Raw genomic sequence first — 15,348 nt, forward strand, 5'->3', positions numbered from 1 at the left:
ATTCTCCAGACTAGCGGCAGCAACTATTAGCAAACAGTTGATGGAGCCGTGAGTCTGCTGAGCTAATCATGCAAACTATTTCTCAGACTGAATATTATTCCGCTTGGAAACGAAATAATGGAAAGGCATCATTGTGATAACATGCTGAATGTGGAGTGAAAGAAAGAGGACAAGCTTTTTAAAGAGACAGAGGCCAATTTCAAGGCATCAAAATAAAAATATGTACAGCATTTCCATAAGAAGTGGAGGTAATATGGCTACTTTGACTGAACTATAAAATGGCACTATGCGCCTGGAAAATGTCCTCCTTTATTTTTCATAACTTCAAGGGAGAGAGACCCTAAACAGCCAAAAATAAATCTGTCAGGTGAAAGAGTGTCATTGGTGGAAAAGTGCAAAGTCAAAGGATATTTACTATAAAGCTAATGATGTAAGCTCCCTCAGAAAGGCCTGTATATGTGAGCAAGAAAGTGAAGCCAGTCCCTGCACTGAAGAAGCTGCTATTACTCTGCAGACAGCTCATTTAGCTTTAAACACTTCATGTAAAACTAGCAAAATGTATCAGGCAGATAGCTAACTCAGCTAATGCATACAGTATGAGAGAGGAAGTACAGTCACGCACTGCTTTAAATGGAAAAAAAACACTCAGATGAATGTACACTCCATCCATTTAGACAAAATAAAGCAGTAAAATGGGATTAGTGAGTTTTCATTTATGCTTTAAAAAGAAAATACAATGATCAAACACTTTTGCATGTAGTATCTCCATAAACTAAAGGTTGATTCGACTAATTTTATTTTTACAGTAAAAAAAAAAAAGTACAGTATTTCTACAATCAAATTCTATTTAAATCAGTCCAGATTAAAATATTTCCAGGCATTAAAACATGTTTTCTCAACATTTAAGACAAGTTGTAGGTGGAAGAGTTGTTGTCAAAGAGTCTTCAGCATGAAAATAAAAGCTCAGTCCAAGGTTATTTAAACATAAAGGCTGCTTGTGATCACTTTTGTGCAATATAACGTACATTATTCATATGATTCAGAGATTGGGGAAAGGTTTTAAAGACGTTTAAGCTACTGAATTCATTACATATATACGAAAAAAGAAGCAGCGTAGAACAAAAAAGTTAAGACTAGAAATAAATATAATCAGAGAAAGAGCTCTGAGATGCTGTTTATTGGGCCACTAAACTACAAAACCCCACAAAGATGGACTTTATGGAGGCTGTTAGGAAAGGAGCCATTGCTCAAAGGAAAACCTTGACTTTTAGATAACAGGGAGATAAAGCCCTGCTCACTAAAGATGTTTTTGCTGCTTAGTAACTCAAGAGTTCTTCAAAATAATGAAACAAATGTAAATAGGCAATGCACACTATGTATATTAATACTTTTATTTATAGTTTAACCGACAAAATTCATTTATGAACCTTTTCTGGACCGTGTTGAAGGAGTGGAGATGAGGATTAGGCTGTGTAGTATGAATATACTTTATCCTTTACTCTCTACTCTAGAGAGGAAAATTGCAATATCTCATTTATAAAAAGGGCCAGCTGAACATCTAAAGCCTAATTTGCATTTTTTCATCCAAACGTATGAATGACCAGACTTGAACCTCAAATGGCAAATTTCTTACTTATAAAAACTATTTCATTTTACTTTTCCCCCTCCAACAAAGTGATGTAGATACCAAAAGTCACAAATCACATTTTAATCTAAATGAATATGCGTTTACATTCAACTCTGACTGGCTGCGCTGCGGCTCCAAGCTGCTACTGAGCCGTTTTAAAGAGGAAATCAAATATTTGTGAGCTGATTTTTAAAGATTTACATATTCAGTGCGAGGGCTGCAAACCGAGCTGAGATGTTTATCTCTTTCCTCCCATCAGATTAAGTGCAACATTGCAACATCTCACGCTGTGTCGCATAAAAAGTCAATCTTATTTCACATTCCTTTAGTTTGTCAGTGAGAAGATTCATTATTATTGGCGAAGACTGATTTAAAAGAAAATGACAGAAGAAAAGCATGTCTGATTCGATGGTGTTTATTCTCAGATCAGCAGGCTCATGCGTATTTTATCCTTCATATTACTATTGTATATCGTGTCATGATTTAAATTTAATTATTGTTGTAGAGTCACCAATATTCCTTTTGTGGAAATGTATCAGCTTCAACTGGCAGAAACGCTGGGAATGTTCTGATAGCGACAAAAACCCTCTTCGATTATGTCTCCGTTTTTCTCCAGATTCGTTTTAGGGGAGCTCACATTGTGGCAGAACAAGAACTGGAGGGAATCCCTCCATCTGAGTTTCAGCATCCACAAATCTAAATGTAAAACATCCATTTTTATTATTACTGGTGTGCATGTGTTGCATTTCTGTATGGCAGTCATGGCAACCAATGCAATATTAGTAATAATAATAATGAAAGATGTCTCACAAGTTAAGCAGAAAAGACCAGTTTCCAGAAAGTTTGCTTTTAATTTGGGAAAAATCAACTAAATAATTAATTTACACCTCAAAGCTGATGCAAACAAAGGAAGTTATTCATAATTTATTCAAACGATATGAGCAAGGATAAGACTAAACAGAAAGGAGAGACTGAGATGAGGACAAAGTGCTGTAATTTGTTCTTTATCTTCACACCATCTACCAACACATGGAAAAGCACAAAAAATGACAACAGGCTACATTTTTAAATTATGACAATAAACCGGAAAACTGATACTTTTAATCTAAAAATTACCATCTTCCTGTGTACTTTTTCTCTTGATTTTATATTTACTCTTTTTGACTTGCATAACCACCTCCTCTCTTCTCAGCTTCCATTAAAAAACAGATGACCATTATAGTATTAACAATTTAGTGAAAAAAACATTTAAACTACAAGAAATAACTTAAGATGCCGTACTAATTGAAAATATGCCAATTTCGCCCTTCAATTGAGTGCGATCTTCCCACACAGCACTTACATTTAAAACCCAAAGTTGTAGTAAAGTACTAATTGATAAGTTTGTTGACTAATTTAATTATTTATTTATCACAACAACTTGCAGCAGAAACAAATTAGTTTTTTATTGTGTTTACATTTATTATCATACTTTCTTTCTCGTTTTAAGCAAGTCCAAAGATGCTGGATTAACATAACTATAACGGTGATTCAAATGCATATATATATATTTTCTACACGAGTCATCCACCAGACCAAAACCTGCTCACAGAGGAACCACTTGACTGAAGAAGCAGAAGATTAGATGCGCGCTGCAAGGCAGAAGAGATTGAAGGAGGAAAGACAGAAATGTACTTTTTCCCCCACTCCCTCACTTTATTCTTGTGAATTTTGAAATGAAAACTAGTGGTGCACAAAAGAGGTGATATCTGTTCGAAGGATAGTGGACGAAAAAAAATAGAATTTCAACCGGCAGGTCCATTTCCTGAGTGAAATTACAGCCGAGTTGGTTTCAAAAGGAGATAAAAAGAGGAAGAGTGAGAAGTAACAGCAGCTTCATTTTCCAGCTCACAGTCGGTGCGGATGTCACCACGTCAGACATTGTTGCAGAGAAAGTCATGCCAGTATGGAAATAAGGGAACACAGTATAGCGAGATGGAAAAACAGCATGGAGGGTATTGTCAAAAACACATAAATCTGCATTTTATTTACCCAGTGGTTTCCCAGAAAATCTGAGTTTTTCTTACAATTAGATTTAAACTGATGCCAAAGCAAACGTTTTAAAGGCTGATGAAGACAAGTTATCTACAGTGACACAGTTAGAGGAACTGAGACCAGATCTGAATTTTCTAAGTCAGTGTCGAACTCAAAATGTTGATTTGTTTTTTAAAAAGAGGAATAAACATGTTCTTCACTTCTTTCCAGTGAATTAGAACAATAGGTAATTATGATGTCTTTTACAGAGGTTTATTAAAAAAATGCCAAAAACAATATTATTTATTTTTATTATAGACATATATCTTTCAGGTTTATCCACCCTGCAAACCCCAAAATCTGATATTTTTCTAATTCGTGAACGCACCATAATAAAGCACAGCTAACTGCTCTGACAACAATACTCTGCTGTGGAGGTAAAGGAAATATCAGAAAAGAAAAAAAAGTCATAGGAAGCACATAAAAACAAGTGATTTAAAAAAGGTTGTATTTTCTGACATGTCTGCAGTTCATTCAGGCTGCCAGAGTTTTAGTCTTGAAGGACTGCAGGAAGGCTGGAAAGATTACAGCAAAGCTGATGTTTTTTATCCTTTTGATTGATTCTACAAGTATTTTAACTTTTTGCCTTCGGTGATGTTTTGACAGGACCACTCCGAAACATTAATGTTTCCAGTTACAAGAATCATGTGGACTAAAAATACTCGAATCTCTAAGGAGTATAAATATTTTTCTGTTTTGGGTTTAATGTTTTCTTATAATAAATCAGAATCAACTTAAACCAATTAATCATAAGATAGTAAAACAAGTTTAAAATGTCAAACCTGTTACCCTTTTATCTGTTTTAAAAATATCTCTGAAGTTTTACAGTGTGATGGTGCTTCTTGTAAGAGAAATAATTAACGTTGGCTCAGGCTGGAAAAGCACATTCTGGAGGCTGTTCATAAATCCAAATTATTTTATTCCTATGGCAAAATGAAATAACAAATGGCTACAAAGATCAGATTTTTATACCTCCCTTTTTACAGTGTAGAAATTTAACATGTCTGAAATCTAAGAGGATTTCCACAAGTTGGAAAAACTCCAGCTTCTATTAAACTAACTATAAAGCACTTCTTTTATACACAATAGCAGATCTGTCAAGTTAATCTAAATTACTTTGCCCTTGTATTCTTACAATATGACTAACACAAGTGAGCTTAAAATCCAATTACTTCCCTCATCTAAAAAATTTAACCAGAATTTAATACTTTCAATAAAAGCCAAAGCCAGATAAGACTTAATTTGTTGAGATATTTATAATTATGAAAAAATATGCAGAAGTTTCACACGTTTTACAGTGTTACATTTTAACTTCACTTTATAATTACAAACATCATTGTATTCAATGTAATAAGAACTTAAAATGTCCATTTCCAGTTTCAAATGGCTGAGTTGAAGTGGTTAATTGCAACCAACAAGGCCACCAACAGATCCAGCAGCCAGCTCAGGTATTCTGCTGCAATGCTGAAAGAGCATAGTAGAAAAGAACAAGGTGCTGCCAACATTTTTTTATTCTCAGAGGGAACACAGTAAAAAGGCCAGTGTTGAATTAACACCCAAAAGTGTCTATATGTGTCCAAGTCAGGTGGTGTTAAAGTAACACTTCTGAAAGTGTTAAAAGATTGACACCCATTTATTTGTTAAATTAACATTGGTCTATAATACTATAAAACGGATTAAAGAAAAGTTAAACTTTCCATTTCTGTGTATTGTTGTGAATATTTTCCACTGGATCTGATTAATATTGGCACCTTGTGGGTCAGTTATTTACTTTTTTAACGCCACATTATATTTTGTGATCAACACTACACTGGTGTTACTTTTAATATATAATATATTTAATATATATAACACCAGCACCGTTGTAATGTTAATGTGACTCTCTGTATTGTTGAATTTAACACCTGCTGACTTGGACACATATAGACACTTTTGGGTGTTAATTCAACACTGGCATTTTTACTGTGTACAAGCAAAATTTCTTTTTGTCAAATGGTGAAAATGTAAATACAGTTTGGACGTCTATTCTACATTTCTGTTGTTGGGACAAACACTGAAACGTAACAAAATCAACTTAAGTAAAATCAAAGAGCCATTTTGAAGGGTAACTGAGAAGCCAGCTGACCAGAATAAATAGGAAGTTGTTAACATTGCCTTCTATGGGAAAATCATACTGTGATATTTCACAAAGCGGGGACTCGAACTAGCTTTTGAACCTTTAACGCAACCTTGATCCCAAAATGTCCTAAAATTAACACGTAGCCTTCTGTGGTGCAACACAGTGCAACTCAACAGAAGCTCCCTGCAATAATCATATATCACCTTTGTTTCGTTGACCTTGTCTGAGAGTTGTTGATGCAACTCTTGGGTAATCTATGAATTTTCAGTGCGTTTCTCTGTGCTAAAGGCTGTTTCTTATATTAATTCCATTATCATCTAAAAATCTGAGCTCAACACTCAATACGAAGAAACCAGTGGGTGGCTCTCGCCCCCGGGTCCTCAGGGCGAATGTTTTTATTTGTGGGTTTTGTGCATATATTTAAAGTAAAGCAAGTTTGTACGCAATAAAAAGTAGCAAAGAGTGAGATTTGAGGTCAAGCAAAGCATTTATACATGTTTCTTGAAGCTGCAATCAACGCCTCTGCCTTTACTCGCTCTGCGTCTTATATAAATACTAGGCGCTGTTTTTTTTTTTTTTTGTAAAACAAAACTCATAATTTAAGCTGTAGCCAATGTCTTGGACACTGACTACAGAGTTCAACAGCAACATTAAGGGAAAAGAACAACATGTAACATTTTATGTTGTTATGGTTTGTTTTATGCAGACCTCATCAGTCTTAGTGTAGAATAATTGCATCTGCATTTGGGACTTGACTTAAAATAAGAAGTCCAGGTGAGTATTCTCAGTGGCCTTGGGTGTGACCGAGGCAGTGATGGAGAGCGATGTAGTCATTCAAATTAAAACAGAAGGCCTGTTCCTGCTTCAGATGGGGAATGTTGGAGCAAATAAAACAAACCAGATGAGCTTCAGGGAAATTGGATCAGGAGTGATGGTAATGGCCGGCATGGGACGACCTGTAGTTGGTGAGATTGCTTTGGTTGGAGCTACAGCTTCCATCAGACAACCACTCTTGTTCTTCTCATTCAGTACAAATCAATAGCTTACGGTGTTGCTTCTATAATCCTACCGAAAAGGTCAGAGCCCCTCATTATTACCAGGATGTGCTTAAATCTCAATCACAGGCCCCTCTGCACTCAGCAAGGATAGATCAGGCTTTTAGGGCTGCTTTACAATAAGCTTCAGTCAATCTGTTCATTTAGTCTGTGCTCACTAAAGAAAGTTAGTCAACAGAAAATTCCAAAGCACTGGAAGTAAAACGACGGACAGCAAGCCTGAAAAACTACTGACTGAACAACAACATTGTTCTGTTAAATCCTAAAATAGTAAATAGTTTATAATAGATTGGATGTAGATGCTTGGCTTATTTGTTCTGAACAAGCCTTTATTAATTCACATTTAATAAAGGCTGCTAAACCAAATCAAGGAGGAATTTCTAGAGCGATGTTTTCCTAAAGCAGAGAACGTGAAAATGTGTGATATTTATAGAAGAGACGGCCACCCTTCTACTCTATACCAGATGTTTCATCCAGTATTTTTGTAAAAACTCTGCAGCTGCAGACTCTCATGGATTCCAATCAAAGGTACTACAACATCAATGTTCTCCCAGAAGGTGGAAATATACAAATAAAACATAAAGTTTCATAGGAAATGTTCTTATACAGTTGCGGCTACGGATTTTCTTTTATAGGAGGGAGAATTGACAGGAGTGTTGATTTGAAGCAAGATGGTTTACATGTTTTACATCTATATGTGGTCTCTGTTAATTGTACCAATGCACTCTTAGTGTGTGCATGCATAATTGTCCTGCATGTCTCTGTATTACTCTGTTATAGACTGGGATCCTATCCAAGGTCTCTCGCTCAATGACTTCTAGATATAGGCTCCAGCTCCCCTACAGTCCTCCAAGTTAAGCAGCTATAGGCGGTGAATGGATTGACAGGCTGACAGTTACTTTTACACCCTTTTCTCCCAGTTGTTAACTTCTTCCACTTACTTTTAGAGCAAAATCAGGATGGGAAAGATGTAAAAAAAAACATAAAAACTGCTTCACTGCTGTTGTGGTTTCTAGAAAGTAACATTGGTTTTTCGTATTTGGTCACTGTTCAACAAGTGCCAGAAAAACACAAAAGACACAACAGATTCAAAATGTATTGCACAGTGGTGAGTTCAAGCCTTTAGAGAGTCTAGACCACATTTGATCATACGTAGTTAAAAATCTAAAATCTTAAGCAAATCTGAATTGGATGAGTATAAACTGAACAGAAAATCTTTAAAGCACCAATATTCACCATGGCACACACAGTGGACACTATCTTGGCATCTACACTCTTTTATGCCAATCCAGGCAAAGCTTCCTGGATTGGCAGCTTTGCAAATGCCAGCCAATAAGATGCCAAGTAGCATTGCATCCAGATACTTCAGCTCCTCAAGTTGCAATTTCTTTCAAACATTATAGATATGTCTTTTGTAAAAAATCTTTGCATAGGCAAGCATTCTGCAAATAACTTCAAGTTGCATTTCAGAGAAAAGTGCAGGGTAAATCAATAATTAGGTCTGTGATCTACTGATATAAGCATTCCCCTTGAATATTGCTAAAACCTTGTGAACTGCCTAGCAAGCTGGACATATTGTTACACCCAAAACATGAAGTTTAGCCAGTCAGATTAAATACAGTATAAACAGCAGAAAAAAGACAAAGTGTTAACTCCTAATGCCAAACTCTTTAAGACTCTTTTGCAGTAACTGAGTTGCTGCGGTTATGAGATTTTTATGAACACAGAGTTGATGCATCACAGTAGCAAGGCTCTCCCCGCCTACGGTCTGATTAGGTGCTGCTCTCTAACCCATAGCAGTGGTTAATTTGTCATTCTGGTGCAGCTATGTTCTAGATGGAGCTCTGGGAAACGGGGTGGAGATGTGTATCTTCTTCACGTACAGAGGCTCAGCCTGCTAAGGTGCCATTTACTTTAATTGCGGAAGGCGAGAACAGTTTGCCTTGCTTTTCCTTTTCTGTCATTCCCTGCTGATGGGCCTCGATGAGGGACAGCTAAGGGTACATCACTACTGGATATGTGGAGGAAAATAGACCATCATAAACTACATCACAGGCTTAATAGATTTATTGATCAGACGGACAAGCTCTCTATGATACAGTGGAATCGGCACATGATACCCCGCAGCTCAAGGGGCTGTCCAGAGTTATGGGTTCTATTTGTATTCCCAGCCAGACACCTTTTCCTTCATGTCATCTCTAGTTTCCAACCTGTAGACATCCGTCTTTCTTCTTCTCCCCTGAAACTACTCGTTGCTCGACAGTTCAAAGGATTCTCTGGACTTTAAAGCTGGTGATAACCAAACCCAATCAAAACTAGATTTCACACTCACCCTCTATCATGTCATACAAATTTACACACAATTTAAGCCCTCTCATGTTTATCTCCGTCCTTGCCTTTGCACCTGTGTTCTCGGTATCTCATTTAATGTGGCTGTTGCTTCTGTTCTGGTCTTGGGGTGACAGTGATACCAAAGGGGCCTCGGGGAGTCGTTGCTGACTTGCAGCAGGAGGATAATGAGATTAGTGAAACCACCGAGACCGTATTAACAGCAGAAGACCCCCTTTAACGTAAAACAAGGCCAGAAAGAAAGGAGGACTGATAAATCAATGTTGCTCTATTTAGCACAGAAAACCTGACTACCTGTAATAAACTGACGGAAACGTGTGCTTAAGATCAAAATCTATCTCATAAGACCTTGTCTATTTGTTCGTTTAGTAAGGCAGTTTCAGCAGAATTGACTCAAATGTTTTCACCAGTTTTGCTGATATTTTTTGAAGAGACCGATTACAATTTCAAGTTTGCACAGCGGTTGCCCTCAGCAAACATCATCTCCATCAGCAGCTTGATCCACCCGTAGCAGTGTTCACACATATCAAACGTGGAAATTCATTCAGGCAGGAGAAACTCATTGCAGTCCCACACTCAACACGTACAGCTCACATTCACAGCACATCAGAAAAAAAGACTTCACAAAAGAAATGAATCTGTGCATCAGGATCCACTTGACTGAGTGTTTTACCTCAACAGAGTGACCTGTGACAAGTGAGATAAAAAACAAAAAAAGGACAAAACAAAACAACACCTTTCTGATGCAGCAATAAAACCAACATCTGGTTTTAGTGGATGGGAGGAAAATCTATACCCTGGACTGTGAAATGATCTGTTTTCTTTCACCTGACAGCTCAAGACCTCCCACTTGAGCTGGACAAACAAATAGAAAACAAGCAGCTTCAAGTAATCACAACCCCCATCAACAAACACTGAACAGAGACTGATAGCAGCATTGTACTGAGTGTAAGAGTTTGGATTGAAAGGATAACAGGATGTTTGAGTTTGACTGAGTGCTGTGAGAAACGTTACGCTGCTTTCAAATGGCATTAGGACCTTGTGTTTTGAACACAAAGATGCACACAGGATAGTTGACGTTCAAAACTTAATCATACAAGTTTTGAAAACACTATTTAATGCTGCTGAAATACAGTGTTTGCTTTGGGCAACTAAAAAAGATAGTTCAAGTGTTTTAATTCATGTAGATGCTCTGAATCGTTTGAGTTTGAGCTGCACACTAAACTTTTGCATCAGGTTGTATGAACTGAAGAGTTTATCCATTGCCAGTAATGTTATATACCTGATTCACGTATTGACTTATGTTAATTAAAGTGCATAGTCAATTTTTATGAATAATTTAGAAAAATTAAACATTTATAGTGTAACAAACTCCACAAAGTGAAATAAAGCAGAGTAATAGCTTCAGAATTAAGAAACAAAACATTTAGAGAAATGTATGTGAACACTACAATTAAATTTTACTCTGCAATGATGTGCTGAGCATGTCCTAAACTATCCTTTCAAAAGAAGAAGAAAAATAAGAAAACATGACCAGCAGTTGAGGTAAATACGAGTCACGCTAGTTTGAATACAGCAGCAAAACTCTTGTAGGTACTGACCTCCTTGGACGATGCACAGTTGGCTCCACAAGAGAGTTTATCAAAAGTTGCTTTTGTCATTTGATAGAACGAAAGGCGCTGCTCTTCTCTACGTCATGTGACCTCTTAGTGTTTTGCATGGATCGTATGGTGCAGATCTTTGTAGCTCCCGAGAAACCGGATGAAACAACTGTCATCAAATCTTGTGATGATCAAAGCAAAGTTATAAGTTTACAAAGCAGTCCATACTTAACTGGGAACCCCCAAAATAATATACATGCCAATTATCAACAAGGCTAATAAAAAACAAAAGTAAACATGCTAACTATAACATAGCACTTCTTCAAAGGGATTGTGATAAAAATGGCAAGACTTCAGCTGAAGCAAGATGTGACTTAATTGAAGACGACTGATGCTTAGAAACAAATGAAATAAGACCAACCATGCAGATGAGAGAACTGTAAAGAAGCATGCCATGAGGAAGAGTGGGCACAAAATCCTACAAACTTACATCAATAATATATGAACATGGCAATTTTGGTTTATGATAGTTTACATTGAAGAAATAAGGAGAAATCAACTCATAACGTCACTGTCAAATCCTTTTTCAGCTTTCTTGTTGTCCAGAAGATACTTTCATGGCTAAATAAAACAATGTCCTTTTAAACAATAATGGCGTCATCCTCTCTGCATTTTCATCAGTGTAACTTTCCTATCCAAATGAGTTTTAAGTTAAGATAATAAAGTTTTACTTTTCAAGTAGCTGAAGGGAAAAGGGGGTAGTGTAAACATTCGTGTAAACTTTAAAGTTTTCAGATACTTTCCAGAAAAAGCAAAATTCAAAGCTGGACTTACGGAGGAGAAGTTGTGCGCTCCACAGGGCTCTCCCTTGTATTTGCATGACAGAAGCATTTCATCCAGCTGGTGGCTCAGTCTGTCCATAAACTCCAGGTTGGTTCCCTCAAAGTTTCTGGGTGGCAGAAAGAGCCTGAAGTCTGAGAGTTTCCTGAACCAGGCCAGATGGTCCTCTTGCATCAAGTCCAGAACCATAGGTCTTACTGTCCGGTTAGCCAGCAGCAGGCCAAGCCAGTGGCCAGCAAAGTACAGGTCGCTCTTTGTGAGTTTGTAGAGGCGAATTGGGTTGTTGTTGCAAATAGTGACAGCGGGAAAGGCAAGTTCTTTGGCCCATTCGGTGTGGACCCGTGTGTACGTGGGAAAGGACAGCCAAAGGAGGAGTCGGTTAGAGGACCAGGATAACAGCAACCCCAGGGAGGTGCAGAGGGCCAGCAGCCAGAACGCCCGGCGGCCAACAGAACCTCCAGGGACACAAACATGCCGCAGGCCGTGTAGACGTGTCCTTGACAACAGAGTGGATGTGACCTGAGCCAGAGTTGGTTTCGTGAGACGTCGCTTGCGAGCCTTTCTGATCATGGCTGGGGAACCCCTCTGGAGACAGTGCCCCTGCAGGGCCATCGCTGCCCACAACGCTCCTACAACCGCAGGAGAGGCGTCATTTCCTGGCCAGGCCTCAGGGACAGGGGCCAACATGTAGCTCCAGGAGAAATCCACTATATAACCTTTATCTATCCATGCACTCAATCACAACAATATTGTGTGCACATCAAAAAGTACTCAGATTGTTGTGTGGTTTAAAGTTGTCCATCACACAGCAGCAGCAGCAGCAGCTACTTGTTGGTCCTCATTGCTAGTCTCAGTCTGAAAATTGCTCCAATCATTCAACTCAGCAGGGGAAGAAGAGATAAACCAGAGAGGCAAATGTGCTCTAAGCAAGGTGTCTTCTACATGAGCGAGTCCAGCATCCATGGCAGTGAGTGTGACAGTGAACAAGAAACGATAAGACAGAGAGAGCAAAGGGAAGAATAAGATTAAGAGGAGACAGAGAAAGAAGGGAGCAGAATAAAAATACCAAAGGCTAAGCAGGAAGGACAAAAACAAATGTGGGAAGGGAAGATAATTAAAATAATGAGATGACAGGGGTGATGGATTGGTTGGTGTGGTTGTGTCGGTCCTAGCAGAGATTTTCTTGTTCCATCTTTTCCCTTTTTTGTGGAGTTGTAGCTTAGTTCTCCAAAGCCCTTCAGGCTTTCAGACGTGTACAGCCAGAGATTATTATCAATCCTTTCCTGAAATCAGCACAAGCTCTAATACATAAAAGATATTCAAAGCCTGTTTGCTTTCAGTCTCTCTGTGCATTCTCACTTTGGATGCTCCGACTCTCTCCTCGTGCTCAGCTTTGGCCGGTTTTATTAGCTTCTTCAGGGGTCCTCCAAGTAGTTTTTGATCTGCCTCTCAACCCCATCGTCACAGTTGGAAACCCACAACATGCTTTCACATTTAAAAGAGGGCATTCATGCATATTCACGGACATGCAAAGAGGTTTTCTACAAAAAATCTGAGCGAGGCTAATCCACTCAGTGACACTGATCTCAACATCTCTCACCGCCTTTTCTCCGTCTCCTGGTTTCTTCCTCCATAGTTTTTCTCCGTGACTTAGACAGTGCATCTCTCATCTTAGTATTCCTGTCATGTCCTCGATCCTCTTTCTAAAAATAATCTCTTCAAATCAAATCTATCAACTTGCCCTCATGCTCCTCCTCCTCTTCTGTTGTGTCAGGCAAGCCTTTGGTCAGGTTCACTCTCCTCCTCTTTTCATACTCCTTCTTTCCCACTTTGCACACACACTCCGGCTTCTCCCTCCGTCAGGAAAGGCTTCTCCGTGCGCTTTCCTCAGTCTGGGTCCTTGTCTGATTTTACCAGCGTTCTCCTTCTCCCTGCTCTGAATGACTTCTCTCTCCTCTGTGATCACTCTGTTTATCCCGCCTCCCTCTCTCTCCTGTGGTTTCCTCCAGTTTACAGGCAGCTTTTCCTCCCTGTGTCACCTCTTCTCCTCCTCTGCCTGCGCCACAGCTCTGTCCACGCTGCCGGTGAGTCCGTCACTGATGAGAGCGCCTGTCTCTCTCTGTGCTAACTTGTGCCGTCCTTCGCCCCCCTCTGTTTGCCTGCTGCTGCTGCTGCTAAGCAGCCACAGAACGATGAGCGGCAGGCGATGGCGTGCAGCGCACATCAATAAAATTTTGTGCTTCCAGTATATTCAAAATCTCTTTTTTCCACGTGTGGAGATTGAACATTGATTCTAAAACCAGTTTTAAAACTAAAAGAAGCAGAATATGCAGCGACTACTCACCTGCATCAACTAGGGGTCAGCTAACCATCTCATAAAGATGCAGACACAGAACTCATTGATGGTTATCCTCTAAATGTGTTGGTGTCCTCTAGAATTAGTTAAACAATGTCATTGATAAAGGTGACCAAATATCAGAAATGAAGGCAATCAACCTAAAATAACATTGTTAACAAATTAGGTCACATAAGAGTTGAATATCAAAAACTAAAAAAAGGGGGAAAAACAATAATAAAAATATTCTGGGTGAGAAATGGTAAATGTTATGTAGTGTTTTTCTTGTCATACTGACCACTTGAAGCACTTCACACTAGAGAGACATTCAGTCAATCGCTCTAACAAACACACACTCATCCACAGACCTATACACTTACAGTAGCCGATAAGTGCCATGCCCAGGGGGCACAGCTAAATGTGGCACAGTGAGACTGGAACTCAACCAACAGGCTGTGTAGTGATAAAGAGATGGAAGTTACCCAAAGAATGGCCAGGTCATCCTAAAATTAAAAAACATTGACACAGAACATCGAGACATGAGTACTTATTTCCCAAATTTGAATCAGTGTACAACATTTGTAAAGGATGGAATCAGACTCTCTCTCATGATTTAAATGATCAAAACAGACACAGCACAATGTGTCACCTTTCCTCTTTTGTACTGTGTTCATAAAAGATAATTGGGTCCCTGGACATCTTTAATTACTGCATATTTTTTATTGATGTAAACTGCATATGATTGTGTATTCTTTTCTAATATATTTTTTAACGTGAGTAGAGCAAACAGTTTCTTTTTTGTGTTTTTGTGCTATTTTGTAAATACACACAAAAAAATGGAATATGATTTCAATTATTTGTCATCACTTGGTGTTAATTCAAAATCTACATTCTACGCTCATTGGCTTCAAATTCCTCCTGGCAAAACAGCCAAATTCTCCCCAAACCCAAACCGTGTGCATAAATGTTTTGGAGTGGTGCAAAAAATATATAGTTTTTGATTCTTTCATTATGCTAGAATTTGCATCAAACCATACCTACTTTAATTTAGTTAAATGTATATAAGCAACTGGAATATGGTTATTTTTATTCATGTTTCCCAAGAGAAAACTATAATTAACAGCACCAAATCAGTAACATCCTTATTGCAATTTAAATAATTGTTATATTTTGTTCAGTCAAGTCAAAGCAGCAAAAATGTTTTTCGATATTCAACGTTTCCAAGGCAACACACACACACAAAAGCTTTTAGATTTACTTTCTTTGGAGTCAAAATTATGCACTCTGCATTTTTACATATACATATTTCTAACAACTGATATTTAGAATTGCAAATATTCCATGATGTA

The 15,348-nt window shown here is 38.2% G+C and overlaps 1 protein-coding gene across 5 annotated transcripts in view; it reads right to left on the minus strand.

Annotated features, from left to right (window-relative positions):
* Positions 1-15,348, minus strand: part of asic2 (acid-sensing (proton-gated) ion channel 2) — a 397,850-nt gene that overhangs the window by 124,315 nt on the left and 258,187 nt on the right. Inside the window, exon 1 of one of the 5 annotated variants that reach the window (XM_017306278.2) lies at positions 11,659-13,809. The exons of 2 other annotated variants lie outside the window; for them this stretch is intronic. In XM_017306278.2, coding sequence (XP_017161767.2) covers positions 11,659-12,351 — 693 coding nt within the window. In that variant the 5' untranslated portion in view covers positions 12,352-13,809. Of the gene's footprint in view, positions 1-11,658; positions 13,810-15,348 lie in introns of those variants that run through there. 2 more of the 5 variants (XM_081610229.1, XM_008417028.3) reach the window with 2 other exon arrangements.

This window comes from Poecilia reticulata, chromosome 8 (genome assembly GCF_904066995.2).
Source record: "Poecilia reticulata chromosome 8, P_reticulata-male-v2, whole genome shotgun sequence".
Classification (NCBI taxonomy): Eukaryota; Metazoa; Chordata; class Actinopteri; order Cyprinodontiformes; family Poeciliidae; genus Poecilia; species Poecilia reticulata.